A 20,633-nucleotide genomic window follows, 5' to 3' on the forward strand; every position below is an offset into this window, starting at 1 on the left:
TTGGGGAGGACAAATCATATTTTTCCCAGGATGGGGGGGTCGTGTCCCCCCCCGTCCCCCCCGGGATTTCCGCCCCTGGCTGGGTGTAAAGTATAGTGTTACTATTTTAAGTGTTTCTATAATCCACTATGTGAAAAATGAATGGTGGAAATACGATTGGAACCATTTCCCTGTTTGACAGCTATGTTTTATGGGTATTATGACTCATACTGTTGTTAGGGTTGAACTGGCTATTTGTTTGCATAACTTATATAATATACCGGAGAAGCTATGCTACATTATTAAGTATATAAACTACGGATAAATCAACTGCTGAAGACAAGAAGAACTACAACCGGCGACAGGAAGTGCGTCACGAGGCTGGGACCAGCCTGCACGCCGACGATAGGAGGAGCAAGTTTAAACCACGCTCCTCCTCCCTCTGACAGGCCAGCATTGAGCGGGAACTATCCCTGTCAGAGTATATGAGAGAGAACAATAGGATGTGTCGCTCTCTTCTCTGTCTGCCCTGCGAGGTGTCACAGAGAGACCGTATACGAACGACATATTTACCATACACGTGTTTGCATTAATTAAAGTACAAATAAATCAGAAGTTACTATGTGCTGACTATTTTGTTCTGATACCAGAAACGAATTGACGCAACTTTAACACTGTGGTAATCTATGGAGTTGGAAAGAGAACAAACAGATCTGGGACCAGGCTAGTCAAGTATAACATTACATTTGAAAATGTAGTTTTATATGTTATTTAATTTGCAACCTTTTTCTCCCAGAAGGAGACTGGGAGAAAAAGATGTCTTTCATTTTACCCAAAAGATGTGGCCTATCTACTGATTCTGTCAAGCAGCTATGGTTAAAAAGCGACACCCAATCGGAATTCCTGAGTAGAATAATGTTTGCCTAGCAACACTCTGTCATTGGCTAGAAATAACTAGTTTGCTGGGAAAATGAAACTTAACAGAATGTAAGGTGCAGCACATTGGGCGCATTAGTTTCACATGAGTTTTAGACCATTCCATTGGTCGTTGAGGTAAATCTCCACCCACCTGGGGCACCTGACTCTGCAAAACCAGCAGGCCCACCTCTTCAGCTCTCTGTGACAACAGGGGACAACAATATACAGATCTGTGAAACCACACTAAAAGTGGCTATTCAACTTAACTACCTTACTAATTAAATGTTGTTCAACAATCTACTCTACAGTACTTGAATAACTGTAGCACAATATTAAGTAGACATTTTATTGATTTCAGGTCTGTTAACATTTATGCATAAATAATCATATGATTGCATCACTTAACATCAAAAAGTCAAAACAATCACATTCTGCTATACAGTATGTTTGTATTTATACACATTTTAATATTGTAGAACAGTGAAAGGAGAAACATGGTTAAACTTTTACCTGAAACATTTACCTTGTTTAGTGCAGAGATAGTGCAGTATATTGTACCTTGTTTAGTGCAGAGATAGTGCAGTATACTGTATATTGTTTAGTGCAGAGATAGTGCAGTATACTGTATCTTGTTTAGTGCAGAGATAGTGCAGTATACTGTATATTGTTTAGTGCAGAGATAGTGCAGTATACTGTACCTTGGTTAGTGCAGAGATAGTGCAGTATACTGTACCTTGGTTAGTGCAGAGATAGTGCAGTATACTGTACCTTGGTTAGTGCAGAGATAGTGCAGTATACTGTACCTTGGTTAGTGCAGAGATAGTGCAGTATACTGTACCTTGTTTAGTGCAGAGATAGTGCAGTATACTGTATATTGTTTAGTGCAGAGATAGTGCAGTATACTGTACCTTGGTTAGTGCAAAGATAGTGCAGTATACTGTACCTTGGTTAGTGCAGAGATAGTGCAGTATACTGTACCTTGGTTAGTTCAGAGATAGTGCAGTATACTGTACCTTGGGTCAACAGCCATCTTATAGCAGGTTGTTGCTGTGAGGGACACACCTGCAGGTTTTTGTCAGTACTGACTAAGGTCATGTTCCACTGCTTAGACGTTGCATGCATCAACCAATGGTTGACTGACAGATTGCTAAAACATATGATAGGATTAGCTGATGTGTAAAATATCTATCCAGGCGTTGTAAGATCTGGCATGTGGTGGTTCATTTCTTTACTATCAAATGAGGAGAGACAAACTTATCACACAAGTCAGAGTTATACTTAAACTAAATCTTTAATCACTTATTAATAAGGGAGCAGGTCAATACAACGCACACATATAAAGTGAATCGATTGAGTGCTCTACGATAATGATGGCTGGTCAACTATTCACGCTCAGATGATCTATAGAATGGGTCACAAGGTTAAGATTTGTATGAAGGACACCTATAATGCATAGCAGACAGTATCTGCTGTGTCAACAGTTTTCATTGTATAGAGCAGTGTCTGTCCCCCTGACTCCAAACTGGAACCATCTCTCTCTGGTACGGTATAGAAAGGAAACATGAACTCATGTTCTCTGGAATGCTCTTTAGGTTTTATCACCCAAAAGACATGGTAAATCTCCTCTGTCAGTGTTATCCGATAGAGGCCCATCCTCAGTAGAACACACTGTCATGGGTGTCTTAGGGATTGGACCAAAACGCAGCGGGAATGTGAATACTCATCTTCTTTTAATGAAGGAAAACGAAAACACTTAACAAAACAACAAACATTGACAAGAAACAGTCCTGTCAGGTGCAACAAACACTAAACAGGAAACAACTACCCACAAATCCCATAGAAAAAACACCCCTACTAAATAGGACCTTCAATTAGAGGCTACGAGGAACAGCTGCCTCCAATTGAAGGTCAAAACAATAAACTAGACATAGAAATAGAAAAACTAGAAAATAGAACATAGAAATACAAAACATAGAACACAACCCAAAAACCCCGACAACACAAAACAAACACACCCCTGCCACGTCCTGACCAAACTACAATAACAAATAACCTCTTTTACTGGTCAGGACGTGACACACACACACAATAGCTATAAGAATCCTCTATTCTGTTGCATAAAACAACCATTTCATGCAATAAAAGTATTATAACATAACCTTGCAATTTTCCACCATAGGTGTCAACAACGTCTGAGCAGAGGAACACACCCTTTGTGTTCCGACACCTCCCGATTTACACATTCTTTAAATGTTCACCTCTAACTGGTTTATCTGGTCTTAACAGTTGCAGCCAGGCAACAGTAGAATAATAGCCATGTTAAGAATGTCATTTGATACACATATGAGTACATTATGTTCACCCGAGGTAAGCTACTTTGTTAGGGAATGTACTGTGTTTATCCACAGTTATACCACATATCATCACTCTTTTTATAGTTTATAGTTTAATAGTTTTTATTGTTTGAAAGTCATGTAGCTGAGAAAAATATATAATTTAGTTCATCCTCATCTATAAACGTTGGAACTTTTCCGAACACTCTGCATGAGTCACCGAAGAAATGTGGACTTTTTATTTTGTAATAGGTCATCGTCTGTTTCCATGTTTTTGATTGACTGCAGTTGTAGTAATGGCACGAGGAAGAGGAAGGACTCTGAAGATTATGTTCCTGTTGACACTCTGCCTGCAAGACTTCACTGGTCAATGCCAAGGTACACACACACACACACACAAAGTACACACACACAATACACACACACACACACAATACACACACACACACACACGCACATTTGTTTGTTTCTTTGGATCCCATTGTCTTTTCCAGAGGCTGCAGATATTCTTCCTGGGGTCAACAAAAAACACAAAACATGACAAGTAATGAAACACTGATAGACAAGGACAGTCACACAAATAAATAAATAAATAAATAAATAAATGTATATTATTACAATAATAATACAATAAAATAAAATAAAAAATGTGTGTGTGTGTGTGTGTGTGTGTGTGTGTGTGTGTGTGTGTGTGTGTGTGTGTGTGTGTGTGTGTGTGTGTGTATGTGTGTGTGTGTGTGTCCCTTCACATGTCCTGCCATTCCATGAGAAGTTGATTCATGTTTTTTTATTTATTTGTTTCATTTTGGACTTGGGGACTGTGAAGAGACCCCTGGTGGCATGTCCTGTTGGGTATATATTGTTGTATAAGCTGAATGTTATTTCACTATTTGACTAGAAGAGAAGCAATTAATGTCTCGTCAACCCTCAACCAGGAAAGACACAGACACACACACATACACACACACGCACACACACACATATATGCATGGACTTACACAGTAGCTGTTTTCAGTAGCCTTTAATCAAGACACCCACTATCAGTGTTAGTAGTTGATGTTACTCTTCAATAACACAGACCCCAAAGCAAAATAGGGGGGAGAAAAATATGTTTAAAATCTGTTGTTCTGCCCCTGAACAAAGCATTTAACCCACTGGTCCTAGGCTGTCATTGAAAATAAGAATTTGTTCTTAACTGACTTGCCTAGTTAAAAAAATAATAGATGTTATGCTGAGAGGTAGATGTTCATTCTCCCCTGTCCTCAGTGATTCTTTCCACAGAACAAAGGGACAGGATGTAGTTTTATAACCCAACCCTAGCCTGTGGTTGACCATTTAGAATTCCTTGCAATAAAACGGGGCCAATTGCCAAATAACAAGTATCCTATATCAGTCTCAATGTCCAGACAAATTCCTCCCATGTTGCTGACCCATTGATCAATAATTCCCTATTACAGAAAAAACATTATTTCCATTGATCGTTAGTACTCTATTGACTTTTTGTCCTCTTGACCTTTAGTACTCTATTGACCTCTCATCCTCTGCGTTGTGTATTTATCTTAAAATATTTTTACACTCCCCCTAGACCGTTTTAAAAATATATATACTTGAAATGTATTTTTGGAAAATAATAGATAACATGAAAAATAGACAGTATAGAAAACATTAGCAGTAAGCCTAAAATCATTCACATTAAACTCGTTACATTTCTATAAAACACAAAGGGCATATTTTACTTGCTGTTACAGTAAGAAATAGATTTCAAACAAAGTTATAGAAGATAAGCATTAACATGTGTAATGATGATGTCCTTTACGATTCCCACCACATCCTGAATATGAGGAAACTCACACCAAAAAAATATTGTCTACAAGACAATAATATTCAATCGTCCTACTGGCAAGGCCATCATTCACCAAGTCCTTTAAAGTGACCAGCTGTCACGTCCTGGCCAGTATAAGGTTAATTGTTTTGTAGTTTGGTCAGGACGTGGCAGAGGGTATTTGTTTTATGTGGTTCAGGGTGGTGTGTTTTGTTAAAAGGGTGTTTGATTTATTAATTCCGGGTTTTGGTTTATGTTTAGGTATTTCTATGTGGAGTCTAGTGAGTGTATGTCTATGTTTGGTTAATTGGGGTTGGGACTCTCAGTTGAAGGCAGGTGTTGTCTATCTGCCTTTGATTGAGAGTCCCATATAGTAGGGTGTGTTTGTGTTTGGTAGTTGTGGGTGATTGTTCCGTGTTTAGTGTGTGTAAACCTAACAGGACTGTCAGTGTAGCGTGCGTTCGTTTTTTTGTTATTTTGTATGTTAATTTTGGGAATTTATTAAAAGTTCAAAATGAACAACTGCACACCTGCTGCGTATTGGTCTACCTTTTCCGATGACGATTTCGCATTATCGTCAGAAGACGAAGATATTTGTGACAGAATCACCCACCACTCAAGGACCAAGCAGCAGAGGAAGGAGCAGAAGGAATTTGAGTTGGACTGGCGGGAGAAGTGGACCTGGGAGGAAATTCTGGACGGGGCCGGACCTTGGCATCAGGCTGGGGATTATCGCCGCCCGCAGTGGGAAATTGAGGCAGCCAAGGCAGAGAGGCGGTGGTACGAGGCCAGAGACGCGCTGAGGGAGAAGCACGAGAGGCACCCCCAATAAAAAAATTTGGGGGGGCACATGGGTAGTTTGGCTAGGCGAGGGAAGAGCCGGAAGCCAGCTACCCGTGGTTATATGGAGGAGCGTATGGGGTGGAGAGCGCTATGTTTCGCTGAGAAGCGCACTATCTCACCCATACGCACGCACAGTCCGGTGCGAGTTATTCCAGCCCCTCGCAGGTGCCGTGCTAGAGCGGGCATCCAGCCTGGTAGGAGGATGCCTGCGCAGCGCATCTGGCCGCCGGTACGCCTCCGAGAACCAGGCTACCCAACTCCCGCTCTACGCATGGCTACCATCAGGCCCCTGCACAGCCAGTCTGCCCTGTACGAGCACCCCGTTGTGCAGGAGGTAAGATCTAGACCGGCTGTGCGCCTCCATAGCCCTGGGTTTCCAGCTCCTGTCTCTCGTGCGGACCCGGAAGTGCGACAACCCAGTCCGACTCGTCCTGTTCCCGCTCCCCGCACTAGCTTTCAAGTGTGTAAACCCAGCCCCGCCAGTCAACAGTCGTCGGAGCTGCCCGCCAGTCAACAGTCATCGGAGCTGCCCGCCAGTCAACAGTCGTCGGAGCTGCCCGCCAGTAAACAGTCGTCGGAGCTGCCCGCCAGTCAACAGTCGCCGGAGTGGCCAGACTGCGCTGAACTGCCGGAGTGGCCAGACTGCGCTGAACTGCCGGAGTGGCCAGACTGCGCTGAACTGCCGGAGTGGCCAGACTGCGCTGAACTGTCGGAGTGGCCAGACTGCGCTGAACTGCCGGAGTGGCCAGACTGCCCTGAACTGCCGGAGTGGCCAGACTGCCCTGAACTGCCGGAGTGGCCAGACTGCCCTGAACTGCCGGAGTGGCCAGACTGCCCAGACTGTCCCGAGCTGCCAGACTGCCCAGACTGTCCCGAGCTGCCAGACTGCCCAGACTGTCCCGAGCTGCCAGACTGCCCAGACTGTCCCGAGCTGCCAGACTTCCCAGACAGCCTGGAACGGCCTGAGCCGGAGCCACCTCCAGAAATAGGTGGGTTGGGGAGGGGGGGTGTAGCACAGTGCCGTCGTTGACGGCAGCCACCCTCCCTTCCCTCCCTTTAGAAAAGGGGAATTTTTCTTTTGGTGTTGCTTGGGGTTATTTTTTGTTATGGTGCTTCCGGGGTATCTCCTTTAAGGGGGGGGTACTGTCACGTCCTGGCCAGTATAAGGTTAATTGTTTTGTACTTTGGTCAGGATGTGGCAGAGGGTATTTGTTTTATGTGGTTCAGGGTGGTGTGTTTTGTTAAAAGGGTGTTTGATTTAGTAATTCCGGGTTTTGGTTTATGTTTAGGTATTTCTATGTGGAGTCTAGTGAGTGTATGTCTATGTTTGGTTAATTGGGGTTGGGACTCTCAGTTGAAGGCAGGTGTTGTCTATCTGCCTTTGATTGAGAGTCCCATATAGTAGGGTGTGTTTGTGTTTGGTATTTGTGGGTGATTGTTCTGTGTTTCGCCTTGTGCCTTACCAGACTGTTTTTGTTGATCGTTCGTTTTTTTTTGTTATTTTTGTATGTTCATTTTGAGAGTAATTAAAAATCAAGATGAGCCTGCACATACCTGCTGCGTTTTGGTCCTCCTTCACCGACGACAACCGTGACACCAGCTCTTCCACACTGGTATCAGTCCCACATAGATAACGATTATAACTTATGTTCTGACAGTCTACCGGTAGTGAGGAATTCTTCTTCCGTTCCACTGATTGATAAGGACTTCTCTAATGAACACTTCAACGGTGATCTTGTATCATTTCAGGTACAGTCCTTGGGTCAAAGGGATATTGCTACAGCTTCAGATGGTAGATTCTCATAACCTGTAATGAAGGAAACTGTCATAATCGTCATAATGGACAGACCAAGGCGCAGGGGGTAAAGTGCTCATACTTAATTTATTTAAAGATAACACTTAAACGAAATAAACATACGATGAAAAACAGTTCCATAAGGCTATACAGAAAATAACCACCCACAAAACACAAGTGAAACAAACCTCAACTAAATATGGCCTCCAATTAGAGTCAATGACAACCAGCTGCCTCTAATTGGAGGTCCTACCAAAAACCCAACATAGAAATAGAAAACTAGATTTAAACATAGAAATAGAAAACATAGAACCTAAACCCAAAACACACAAAACAAACACCCCCTGCCACGCCCTGACCAAACTACAATGACAAATAACCCCTTTTACTGGTCAGGACGTGAAAGAAACAATGATGAAAGTAACGTCCTGGTTTCAAGAGAAATTTATATTTCACATACATTTCCCTAAGTAAGCATGTCCCGATTTTCATGAAAAAGTTGGACATTTCCCCTAGATTTCCCTAATACGATGACTGCGGTGTCAGCATAAAAGCTTAACAGGTTCTGATCATCTTACTATGCTTCTTCACCTGAGATTGGCCCCCGATTGCTAATAAATCAGTTCTTTATTCTCCAGGCTCTGCTTTGTCATCAAAATGGACAACCTTGCAATGAGTGTATCCATGGTGATTTTTCCTGATTTTTCCTGGACTTTCACTGCTGACCTTATTATGAGCAACACTAGATAATGACCTTCCCATTCTGGCCCTATTGTGTCTGTTACATATTTTTTTTACCATCACCACAGCCTGGTGGTTAGAGTGTTGAAATAAAAACCGAAAGGTTGCAAGATCGAATCCCTGAGCTGACAAGGTAAAAATCTGTGTTCTGCCCCTGAACAAGGCAGTTAACCCACTGTTCCTAGGCCGTCATTGAAAAAAAATATTTGTTCTTAACTGACTTGCCTAGTTAAATAAAGGTTGAAAAAAATTGTTATCTCTTGCCGACACTTCTCTACTTTGAAATGGTTCTTCATATCAATTAATATTTTTCATGCTCACATCCGGAGGAGCTGTTCTGCCCTTTTCCAGAGTGGTTTTTATTACTTAATGGCATTACATTAACTTCAAAGGTTGTATAATATATATCTCTATGTTTATATATTTATTTAACCCCCCCCAAAAAATGTTTTAAAAGTAATTATATATATATTTATAACCCCCGTTGAGGACTATAACCTCTTCTTTTTCAAATTGTCTCTGTAAGGCCTGGTTACCTATAAAATTTGTGTTCACTTCAAAAGCTTGTTGAAGGCTTACATTACCCACATGTGTACAAATTGCACAAAAAGGACTCAAACCTTTTAATAGAGGACTTAAACCCCTATAATAGAGATTTAACAAACCTGTAACAGAGCAAATAAATGACTAAACCTTATACATCACAGATACGTATCACTCATTGCATGCCCTAATTTTATCTTGATTTGGTCATTTGAAATGATATCACACTGCTGGCTTGCTTCTGAAGCTAAGCAGGGGTGGTCCTGGTCAGTCCCTGAATGGGAGACCAGATGGTGTTGGAGGGCCAGTAGGAGGCACTCATTCCTCAGGTCTAAAAAAAAATGTCACCCAGCAATATGTTAGCATTCAATCAGGAGATTAAGAGTTGAATCCCATGGGTTGCGCTCAATTGGTCTCTCTTTTCCCTGGATCAACACACAGTTGAGTCTTTCCTTGTTGTTGGTTACGACCAATTCATCCGGGTCACGGCACCAAGTGTTAGCAGTTGATGTTACTCTTCAATAACACAGACCCCAAAGCAAATGAGGGGGAGAAAAATAGGTTTATTCAAAGACTGACAAATCATAGATGTTATGTTGAGAGGTAGATGTACATTCTCCCCTGTCCTCAGTGATTCTCTCCTCAGTGATTCTTTCCACAGAACAAAGGGACAGGATGTAGTTGTATAACCCAACCCTAGCCTGTGGTTGACCAATTAGAATTCCTTGCTATAAAACTGGGCCAATGGCCTATTTCAGGCTCAATGTCTAGACAAATTCCTCCCATGTCTCTGACACATTGATCAATAATTCGCTATTACAGAAAAAACACTATTTCCATTGATTGATAGTACTCTATTGACTTTTAGTCCTCTTGACCTTTAGTACTCTGCGTTGTGCATTTATCTTAAGATATTATTTAAAAATCAATCATTTCTTGTCTGTTTCCACAGTTTCAGGGCAGCCCTCTGACCTGAGGATAGTTCTGCTGGGGAAGACTGGAGCAGGGAAGAGTGCAACAGGAAACACCATCCTGGGGAGAGAGGTGTTTAAAGCGGAGGATTCTCCAGTGTCTGTGACTGCTCAGAGTGAGAAACAGAGTGGAGTGGTGGATGGGAGGAAGATTGATGTAATTGACACCCCAGGACTCTTTGATACAAAAATGTCTCCAGAAGAGATGAAAAGTGAAATAGTCAGGTGTATAGAAATGTCAGTCCCAGGACCCCACGCCTTCCTGCTGGTGATCAGACTGGGGAGGTTCACAGAGGAGGAGAGGAACACTGTGAAGTGGATCCAGGAGAGCTTTGGAGAAGAAGCCTCAATGTACACCATCTTACTGTTCACACATGGAGATCTACTGAAGGGAAAAACAGTGGAGGAGTTTCTGGCTGAGAGCAAAGATCTACAGAAACTCATCAATATCTGTGGGGGCAGATATCACTCCCTAAGCAATGACAAGAGAAAAGACACTCAGGTCCCAGAGCTGCTGAAGAAGATAGAGGAGATGGTGATGAAGAATGGAGGACAACACTACACCAATGAGATGTACCAGGAGGTCCAGAGGAAGATCAACGAGGAAAAGGAGAGGAAGAGACAGGAAGAGAAGAGAGAGAGAGAGAGGAGACAGGAAGAGGAAGAAATAAGAAAAAGAGAAGAACAATTGAATGACTGCAAGTGGTCAGCACTTGCCAGTTCGGGTGCATTGGGGTTGGGAGCCATGTACAGCTCTCCATTGTCATTAGCAGCAGGGGCTGTATTCGCCGCTGTTAAAGGTTATCAATGCATGGACACCTATTTCAAATCAGGTAGTTCCAACTCAGAAGACCAGAAGGATTAAGATTTCCACATCCACCATCTCAGATTGTTTTGAAATTAAGATTCATTTTAGTGTTATATAATATAAATATAATTTGATCTCTGAGAAATTAAGCAAATTTATTGCGCCCAATTTTACCTTTCAATTGATAGGATTCATTTTCTATTCAATAAATATAGTACCAAACATCTGATCTGGATCAAATTTTTCCCCAACAATGATGGAAATGAAGAAAAAAGAATGATCAAAAGTCTCAGATCAGATTTTGGCTATTATTTCACACTAATGCCTTGTTATCGGGAGGGCGGCCATTTGCATCTCCCCAATGGTCCAAATGTGGAATCCGTAACCATGCTGATATCAAGGACAGTAATGGTTTGAGAACATTCCAAGATTTGGAAGATACCTACACATTACCAGTTACCTACACATTACCAGATACATACACATTACCAGATACATACACATTACCAGATACATACACATTACCAGATACATACACATTACCAGATACATACACATTACCAGATACATACACATTGCCAGATACATACACATTACCAGATACATACACATTACCAGGAAACTCTTTTGTTTATATTTACAACTCAGGTTAGCTTTGTTAGCCTATGGAGTCCCTTGGGAAACCCAGCTACTGAACCATCCAATGATGGGATTTATTAATAAATGATCTGGGCTCCTGAAAGGACTGATCTCTATAATATACATGCTATATATGCTAACTTCTGGAAAGTGGTAGAACTTTTTAAACAATTCCTCCCGCTTGGGGGTGGCAGATAGCCAAGTGGTTAGAGCATTGGGCCAGTAACTGGACAGTTACTGGATCAAATCCCTGAGCTAACAAGGTAGAAATCTGTCCTTCTGCCTCTGAGCAAGGCAGTTAACCCACTGTTCCCCAGGTGCTGAAGATGTGGCTGTTGATTACGGCAGCCCTCTGCACTTCTTTGATTGGGTTAAATGCGGGTTGGGTTAAATGCGGAAGACACATTTAATTTGTACAACTGACTAGTATTCCCCTTTCCCTTGTTGTCCCAGCAGGTTTTGACAGCCTCTGGTCCCATACCAGACAAAATAAAAATTTGTGGTACTTTTAATAACCATTTACCTTAAACTGGCCAATTATTTGAAAGGATAATCTCTGAAAATGCATATCATTCTACTAGAGAGTCCCCTAGTCACATGACCTTGTAGAGAACGATGCACTAACAGACTCACAGACTTAATCTTCATTTCACCATTTGATGTCTATGATGTACTAAGTGCTATGCTAAAGAGTGTAAGAAAGTCTAAAATGCACATCTGATTCACATAATCCCTTCTTACTCTCTGCACCTCTTATCACAGAACCATTGACCTATATATTATAACTTTACAGTTGTTTCTGGTGTTGTTCCTAAGATCTGTAAAGCAGGACATGTCCTCCCCCTACATTAAGGAGGAGATCCTTCTGACTTAGATAACTACCGTCCAATTTGCAAATGATCCAACTGTCAGCTAAGAACTTTTTTAACTTCCCACTCTATTCTTAATGTGAACCAATCCGGTTTTAGACCTGGACAGAGCACAGTTTCAGCTGCTAGTTTTGGATGTGTTAAATTTCTTAGATCAGAAAAAATTGTGTTGCCTTTCCAAGGCCTTGGACACTGTTGACCATCACACTCATTCAAAAGTTGACTGAAATAGGCCTGGATCAGGCTTCTTGAAAAGTGGTTTGAGAATGTTATGTCAGACAGGACTCAATGTGGGATTTCTGATGGTGTGAAGTCTAGTTTCCTGGTACTGGAACCTGTTCTCTTTAATATTAATACAAATAATATTGGTTTGTCTGTTAACTTGTAATATTAATCTGTATGCAAAGTGGGCTTCTGTTTTAGGACTAGATCTTGCCTCTCACTAATGAGCAGGAAGCAGATTGTACAATCAACTTTCTTGACTATAGTGACACCATTTACCAGATTGCAGCAGCTACTACTCTTAAACCTTTGGATGCAGTCTACCATAGCGCCCTTCACTTTATCACAGGTGACAGTTTTAATACTCACCACTGCATCTTGGGGCGGCAGGTAGCCTAGTGGTTAGAGTATGGGGGTCAGTAACCGAAGGGTTGCTGGATTGAATCCCTGAGCTGCCCCTGAACCAGGAAGTTAACCCCTTGTTCCCTGGTAGGCTGTCATTGTAAATACGCATTTTTTCTTGTGTCAGCAAGAGCCACCCTACTAATGTTCTTAACTGACTTGCCTAGTTAAATAAAGGTTAAATTAAAAACTAAATGTTTTTATTTTTATATAATAAAAAAAAAAAATTCTGTCTCAAAAGGTTGGCTGGTCCACACTAAAGTCCTGTAGATCACTTCATTACTCCCTTTTTGTTTACAAAGCTCTACTACTGCAGCTTCCAACGTACCTAACTTTGTTACTAACGTATGAAATAATGAGCTACCAAAGCCACTCGTCAGATTAATTAACTCTTGAGGTCCCTCTGGTCTCTACCAATTTAGGTAAATACTCCTTTAGTTTTATTGCCCCCATTGTTGGAATAACCTACAAAATTCTATGCATCTTGATTCCCTGGTGCCTCCAGGGCAGGTTAGGACTCTGGTGTTGAATTATTTAATTGAGGATTGCATATTATTATATATTTTTTGTTACCCACTTTTTCTCCCCAACTTTGATCTTGTCTCATCGCTGCAACTCCCCAACGGGCTCGGGAGGCGAAGGTCGAGTCATGCGTCCTCCGAAACATGACGCACCAAACCGCGCTTCTTAACACCTGCCCGCTTAACCAGGAAGCCGGCAGCACCAATGTGTCAGAGGAAACACTGTTCAACTGACGACCAAGGTCAGCTTGTAGGCACCCGGCCCGCCACAAGGAGTCGCTAGAGCATGATGAGCCAAGTAAAGCCCCAACAGCCAAACCCCCTGACCCGGATGACGCTGGGCCAATTGTGCGCCGCCCTATGGGACTCCTGATCACGGCCAGTTGTGATACAGCCTGGGATCAAACCCGGGTCTGTAGTGATGCCTCTAGCACTGCAGTAAAATACTTTACACTGCTGCGCAACTTGGGAGGCGGATTTCAGTTGTTTCGATTGATTGCGGTGGTTTATTTGTTGAAATTGTGGCATTGAGGTTGTGGTGTTGAGGGAAGGGCGTTGAGGTTGTGGCGTTGAGGTTGTGCTTATTTATATTGTTGCTGTTATATTTGCAGTGTTAGTTTTTCTTCCTGTTTGGGAGAAAATGTTTGTATTCAGGGCACCATTGGGAATGAGACCTTGGTCTCAATTGGGCTACCCTCAATAAGTAAAAGTGAATAAATAAAAAATATATAAACAACTATTTGAAAGCTCATATTCTGAGCTAACCATTAAAAATGTATGGTCCACCACAGATCTAATTGAATCTGAACAACCCTTTAACTGGAACAGAATATGGAAAAATATGGCCTCCTCTAATCTGAACCATCAATTTATACATTGTGTGCAACCGAATTCATCACCAAGTTGTACCAGGGTGCTGGTGGTATGCACGAAGGCATGGCTGGTGGATTCCCAGGTGCTAGTGGTATGCCCGAAGGCATGGCTGGTGGTCTCCGTTGCTGGTGGTATGCCCGAAGGCATGGCTGGTGGTCTCCGTTGCTGGTGGTATGCCCGAAGGCATGGCTGGTGGTCTCCGTTGCTGGTGGTATGCCCGAAGGCATGGCTGGTCGTCCCCGGTGCTGGTGGTATGCCCGAAGGCATGGCTGGTGGATTCCCCGGTGCTGGTGGTATGCCCGAAGGCATGGCTGGTGGATTCCCCGGTGCTGGTGGTATGCCCGAAGGCATGGCTGGTGGATTCACCGGTGCTGGCGGTGCCGCTCCTGCAGGCGGTGCATCATCTGGACCAACTATTGAGGAAGCCGACTAAACCATTCTTACGTTTCAGCAAATACCTCCGCCTAACAAGCAACGTTTGAAATGTTTTACACTCTTGTGGCTTTGAGTCAATGACTATTATCACTGTGACTCTTATCACAACCTGTGTCAAGTCACTCCAGTTCACACTGACCGTAGTAGTAGTCCGTCACAACTTTTCCCCACTGATCTTTGTCTATAGCGCCTGCTAAATTCAAGGCAGCAATGTTGTTGAGAGCAGTCCATTGCTAACGTTATATCTTTTTTTAAAAGCTGCTCAGTATCTTCACATACTGAGCAGCTCACGTTATAGACAGAAGCGTGCTACATGGCAGACTAATCCGAACTCATCTCTCGGCATATCCAGCCCATCCATTATCTCAGCCAATCATGGCTAGCGGGAGGGTTCCTGTCTTTTTCCGTGGCTAAACCGACTAGGCTCTTATTTGCAGATGGCATGCACGTTTTTTTTAAGGCATTTCTGCCAAACAAGCATTGAAGTAGTGCCTAGCTTCTTGAATCAGGTCACATATGAACATTCTATCATTAATGAGCTCGAAAAGATAAGAGCATTTATCCTGATTCAAAAACCCTCACATATATCCTTATCACAAGGGTTATGCAAATATAGGAACTATCACAGATCATGTTTTCTCCTACAGATCACATTGGTGTCCGGTTACTAAGCAAATGTTTCATAAGCTATTCTGACTGTTACACACAAAGAAATAGGATCCGGGTACACAGGCTACGTTGTCACACCTTTCACTGAAAATTACATTAGAAACACACCTCGTGATGAGAAGGACGTCATTCCATCAAAACACACCTCGCGATGACAAGGACTGTGAGGGAAGTCAGTGCATCATGTTGATGACTTCAGAACAAAGCAGACATGTCATACACCTGTGGTGAGAGATAAGTATCTAAATAGGAAGGACTGTCTGAAACACGTCATCACATGTGGGATGTATCACAAATGGCACCCTATTCCTTTTAGAATACTTTTCACCAGGGCCCTAGTGCACTACTTTGACCAGGGCCCTAGTGCACTATAAAGTAAACAGGGTGCCATTTGGGACAAACCCCACAGGTATCTCCCACAACACAAACCCAATGGGGAAATGTAAGTTCCCTAAATCTCGTATTCAACATCGACACAATATTTAGCATATGTAGAGTTTCTGTAATCCACATGATATACAGTGTTCTATTTGTGACACTCAAGATGCGGGTTTATAGTCACTAGACTTGTTATGGTTTGTTCTCATATCTGTTGATATAGTGAATGACCATAACATCCAAGAATATAATAAAATGAATTGATCTTGTTCTACACTTCATGTATATACTCTTTCTTTCTTACTAAAGACTGTTTGTTCTGAGAGGTGGAGGAAAGAACAGGAGACAGAATGAGTTGAAATATAAAGTCAAGAAGAAGGAGATTTAAGATGGCGTATTGACAGCAACAGCAGTAGTTCAGACGGTGGTAGCAGCTCCAGTAGTAGCAGCTCCAGTAGTAGTTCAGACGCTATATCATTTTCTGAAATTGATCTTTGACCATTAAATTATCATTGTAATTGTGCACACATTGATGTCATACATGCACCTACCCCAATGCTCTGTTGCTGATGACTGGGATGAATGCAGGAGCAGATTTCAGGAGCAGGACAAGACAGCCTCTTTTTGACTGATGACTGACATAAGCGCATGATAGGCCTATCTGGCTTATATGATTAGGGTGGTCATAATGCTTCTTGATAGTGTCATAAAGTGCATTTTCTACAAGTTAAATTTAAATATGAGGGGAAAAAACATGACTGTTTCTCTCAGCCTCATGACAAAATTCTGCATTCATCCCAGTCATAAGAAACAGAGCATTGGGGTAGGTGCATGTATGACATCAGTGTGTGCGCAATTACAATGATAATTTAATGGTCAAAGGTCAATTTCAGAAAATGATATAGGCTATGTTGTAATGGAATGTTTTGCTTTGTGTGGTAGGTTCTGTGGGTTTTGACTCTTATGTAGGTGTCATAACCTGCCATAAAATAATGCAAGATATGTCACAACAGGTCTAAATATATGTGTCATGACAGTGTTATGACCATTTTATGACAGGTTATGACAAGTTATGTCAGCTGTTAAGACATATTATGACATGGTTATGACCATATAGTGTTACCATTTAAGTGCTTCTAAAATCCTCTGTGTGAAAAAATGAATGGTGGAAAAATGATTGGAACCATTTCCCTGTTTGACAGCTAGGTTTTATGGGTATTATGACTCATACTGTGGTATTCTATGGAGTTGGAAAGAGCAGAAACAGATCTGGGACCAGGTTGGGCAACTATAAAGTTACAACTACAGTATACAGTTACATTTCAAACGCAGTTTAATTTGTTATTTCATTTTTAACCTATTTTTTTCCCCCAGAAGTAGACTTCTATGTATCCAACACATTTCATTTTATCCAAAGATGTGGCCTATCTTATGATTCTGGCAAGCAGCCAAGGTTGAACAGCGATACCCAATCAAAATTCAGATTTAGCCTATTCTGAATAGAATAATGTTTGCCTAGCAACAATCTCTCATTGGCTAGAATTGAGTACGTGCTGGGAAAATGAAACTTAACAGAATGTAAGCTGCAGCACAATGGTATTTTAAGGTGCAGCACTTTAGTTTTGCATGAGTTTTAGACCATTCCATTGGTCGTTGAGGTAAATATCCACCCACCTGAGGCATGTGGCTATGCAAAACCAGCAGGCCCACTGCTTCAGATGTCTCAGTGACAACAGGGGACAACAATATACAGATCTGTGAAACCCACTAAAAGTGAGTATTCAACTTAACTACCTTACTAATTAAATGTTGTACAACAATCTTCTCTACAGTATTTGAATAATTGTAGCACAATATTAAGTAGACATTTTATTGATAACAGGTCTGTTAATATTTATATGATTACAGTTTGTTTGTATTTATACACGTTTTAATATTGTAGAACAGTGAAAGGAGAAACATGGTAAGATTTTTACCTGAAACATTTACCTTGTTTAGTGCAGAGATAGTGCAGTATACTGTATATTGTTTAGTGCAGTATACTGTATATTGTTTAGTGCAGTATACTGTATATTGTTTAGTGCAGTATACTGTATATTGTTTAGTGCAGAGATAGTGCAGTATACTGTACCTTGGTTAGTTCAGAGATAGTGCAGTATACTGTACCTTGGTTAGTGCAGAGATAGTGCAGTATACTGTACCTTGGTTAGTTCAGAGATAGTGCAGTATACTGTATCTTGTTTAGTGCAGAGATAGTGCAGTATACTGTACCTTGGTTAGTGCAGAGATAGTGCAGTATACTGTACCTTGGTTAGTGCAGAGATAGTGCAGCATACTGTACCTTGGTTAGTGCAGAATACTGTACCTTGGTTAGTGCAGAGATAGTGCAGTATACTGTACCTTGGTTAGTTCAGAGATAGTGCAGTATACTGTACCTTGGGTCAACAGCCATCTTCTAGCAGGTTGTTGCTGTGAGGGACACACCTGCAGGTTTTTGTCAGTACTGACTAAGGTCACACTGCTTAGACGTTGCATGCATCAACCAATGGTTGACTGACAGATTGCTAAAACACATGATGTGGTTAGCTGACATGTAAAATACCTGTCCTGGCGTTGTAAGATCTGGCATCAGCAACGTCTGAGCAGAGGAACGCACCTTTTGTGTTCTGACACCTCCCAATTTACTCATTATTCACTGGTTTCAGTTATACCGATTCCACTTAATTATTGTTTGAACTTTTCCCGTCTGTCTACCCAGTAGATGTGATATTTGATGTTAATGGGAACACAACCTCTAACTGGTCTATCTGGTCTTGACAGTAGCAGCCAGGCAGCGGTAGAATAATAGCCATGTTTAGAATGTCATTTGACATGCCATATATGACTACGTTATGTACGCCCTATCTTAGGGAATGTACTGTGTTTTACAACAGTTGTACAGCACATCATTACTCTTTTTATGGTTTATAGTTTTATAGTTTTTATTGTTTAGAAGTCAAATAAATAAATAAATAATTTAGTCTTTCCTCATCTGTGAATGTTGGAACTTGGCCAAACGCTTTGGATGAGTCGCTGAAGAAATGTGAACTTTATATTTTGTAATGAGGTCATCATCTGTTTCCATGTTTTTGATTGGCTGCAGTAGTAGAAATGGAACAAGGAAGAGGAGGGACTCTGAAGATTATGTTACTGTTGACACTGTGTCAGCAAGACTTCACTGGTCAATGCCAAGGTACACACACACACGCACGTACTGTACATGAACACACACATAGTGTCTTGATAAATGGCTACTGAAAACTATCAACAAGCACTTCTTGTCTGTTTCCAGTTTCAGGGCAGCCTTCTGACCTGAGGATAGTTCTGGTGGGAAGGACTGGAGCAGGGAAGAGTACAACAGGGAACACCATCCTGGGTAAAAACGTGTTTGAGGTGAAGGAATCTCCAGGGTCTGTGACTGCTCAGAGTGAGAAACAGAGTGGAATGGTGGATGGGAGGATGATTGATGTCATCGACACCCCGGGGCTCTATGACACAACGATGTCTAAAGAAGAGATAAAAAGACAAATAGAGAAGGCCATCTACATGTCAGTCCCAGGACCCCACGCCTTCCTGCTGGTGATCAGACTGGGGGCGAGGTTCACAGAGGAGGAGCAGAACACTGTGAAGTGGATCCAGGAGAACTTTGGAGAAGATGCGTCAATGTACACCATCTTGCTGTTCACACATGGTGATCAACTGGAGGGGAAATCAGTCAAAGGGTTTCTTGCTCAGAGCAAAGATCTACGGAGACTCATCAATATGTGTGGGGGCAGATATCACTCCCTAATCAATGACAAGAGAGAAGACAAGACTCAGGTTACAGAGCTGCTGGAGAAGATCAAGGAGATGGTGGCGGAGGACAATGGAGGAGAACACTACACCAGTGCTGACTATGAGGAGGCTCAGAGAAAGATCAGCGATATTACGTTTTACTGTAAAATGGCAGCGTATGGCGGTCTAGCCGCAGCAGGAATAGGGATGTTGTCTGCTTCACCAGTATTGGTGGCAGCAGGTGTAGCTGCAGGCTTCAGCCAAGGGTTTGAATGCACTATGCATATGCTAGGCTTTTAAAACACCGGGTGTGCGTTCAGTTGGTCTTAACTTTTCGCTACATATGGCAACGGTACTTACTGAATGATATAACCATGTTTATCTGTAACGCCCTGGCCATAGAAAGGGGTTTTTTGTTCGTTATTTTGGTTAGGCCAGGGTGTTACATTGGGTGGGCGTTCTGTTCTTTTTTCTAGGTTGGTTTGTTTCGTTGATTTTGGCCGTGTGGCTTCCAATCAGGCACAGCTGTAGTTTGTTGTTGCTGATTGGGAGTCACACATAAGTAGCCTGTTTTTCCTTTGGGTTTTTGTGGGTGATTGTTTCTGTCTAGTGTTTTCTGTTACGTTCATTTTTGACCAGACAGGACTGTTTGCTGTCGTTGCTGTTTAGTGTTTTGTTTATAGTGGTTCATTTTATTAAATATTCAAAATGAATACACATCCTCCGCTGCACCTTGGTTTCATTACTACGACAGCTGTTACATTATCTTAGTACATGTATTTAGTGTGGATATATAGTATTGTCGTGTCTTTACTATGGATTAAATGATATGAGATGCTATTTTATCAAATCAATTCTCTGTAATTAATATTACCTGATTAAACTAATCATGTAAATGTAATTAACTAGGAAGTCAGGGCACCACAGAATAATGTTTATAGAGCTGTTGTCTTCCTAATAAACTCTTAAAGACCTGGTAATCTTTTATATCAATAGCAGTCAATTATTAATCATCACCTTATTCAGTCTCATCTGAAAGTCGTAAAATTCTTGGTTATC

At 41.7% G+C, this 20,633-nt stretch overlaps 2 protein-coding genes across 3 annotated transcripts; both read left to right on the top strand.

Moving 5' to 3' along the window:
• The first annotated feature begins 1,086 nt into the window (after nucleotides 1-1,086).
• Nucleotides 1,087-10,976, top strand: LOC115147790 (GTPase IMAP family member 7-like). The gene is made up of 3 exons (XM_029690084.1): nucleotides 1,087-1,146; nucleotides 3,519-3,608; nucleotides 9,927-10,976. Exons 2-3 carry the CDS (start codon nucleotides 3,527-3,529, stop codon nucleotides 10,808-10,810), a joined length of 966 nt encoding a protein of 321 aa, XP_029545944.1. The 5' UTR covers nucleotides 1,087-1,146; nucleotides 3,519-3,526; the 3' UTR covers nucleotides 10,811-10,976.
• On the top strand, nucleotides 1,098-20,002 carry LOC115147791 (GTPase IMAP family member 7-like). 2 transcript variants are annotated; one of them, XM_029690085.1, is made up of 3 exons: nucleotides 1,098-1,146; nucleotides 18,904-18,993; nucleotides 19,093-20,002. In XM_029690085.1, exons 2-3 carry the CDS (start codon nucleotides 18,912-18,914, stop codon nucleotides 19,872-19,874), a joined length of 864 nt encoding a protein of 287 aa, XP_029545945.1. In that variant the 5' UTR covers nucleotides 1,098-1,146; nucleotides 18,904-18,911; the 3' UTR covers nucleotides 19,875-20,002. The 2 variants fall into 2 exon arrangements, with proteins under 2 accessions (XP_029545945.1, XP_029545946.1); XM_029690086.1 differs by lacking the exon at nucleotides 1,098-1,146 and adding an exon at nucleotides 17,358-17,534.
• The last annotated feature ends 631 nt before the right edge of the window (nucleotides 20,003-20,633 follow it).

Source organism: Salmo trutta, chromosome 14 (genome assembly GCF_901001165.1).
Source record: "Salmo trutta chromosome 14, fSalTru1.1, whole genome shotgun sequence".
Taxonomy (NCBI): domain Eukaryota; kingdom Metazoa; phylum Chordata; class Actinopteri; order Salmoniformes; family Salmonidae; genus Salmo; species Salmo trutta.

What these genes read in the sequence shown, in the direction of transcription:
- LOC115147790 (XM_029690084.1), top strand. Translation starts at nt 3,527, where the DNA reads ATGGCACGAGGAAGAGGAAGGACTCTGAAGATTATGTTCCTGTTGACA. An exon ending in CTTCACTGGTCAATGCCAAG is followed by an intron (nt 3,609 to 9,926) that starts GTACACACACAC and finishes CTGTTTCCACAG; the next exon opens with TTTCAGGGCAGCCCTCTGAC.
- LOC115147791 (XM_029690085.1), top strand. Translation starts at nt 18,912, where the DNA reads ATGGAACAAGGAAGAGGAGGGACTCTGAAGATTATGTTACTGTTGACA. An exon ending in CTTCACTGGTCAATGCCAAG is followed by an intron (nt 18,994 to 19,092) that starts GTACACACACAC and finishes GTCTGTTTCCAG; the next exon opens with TTTCAGGGCAGCCTTCTGAC.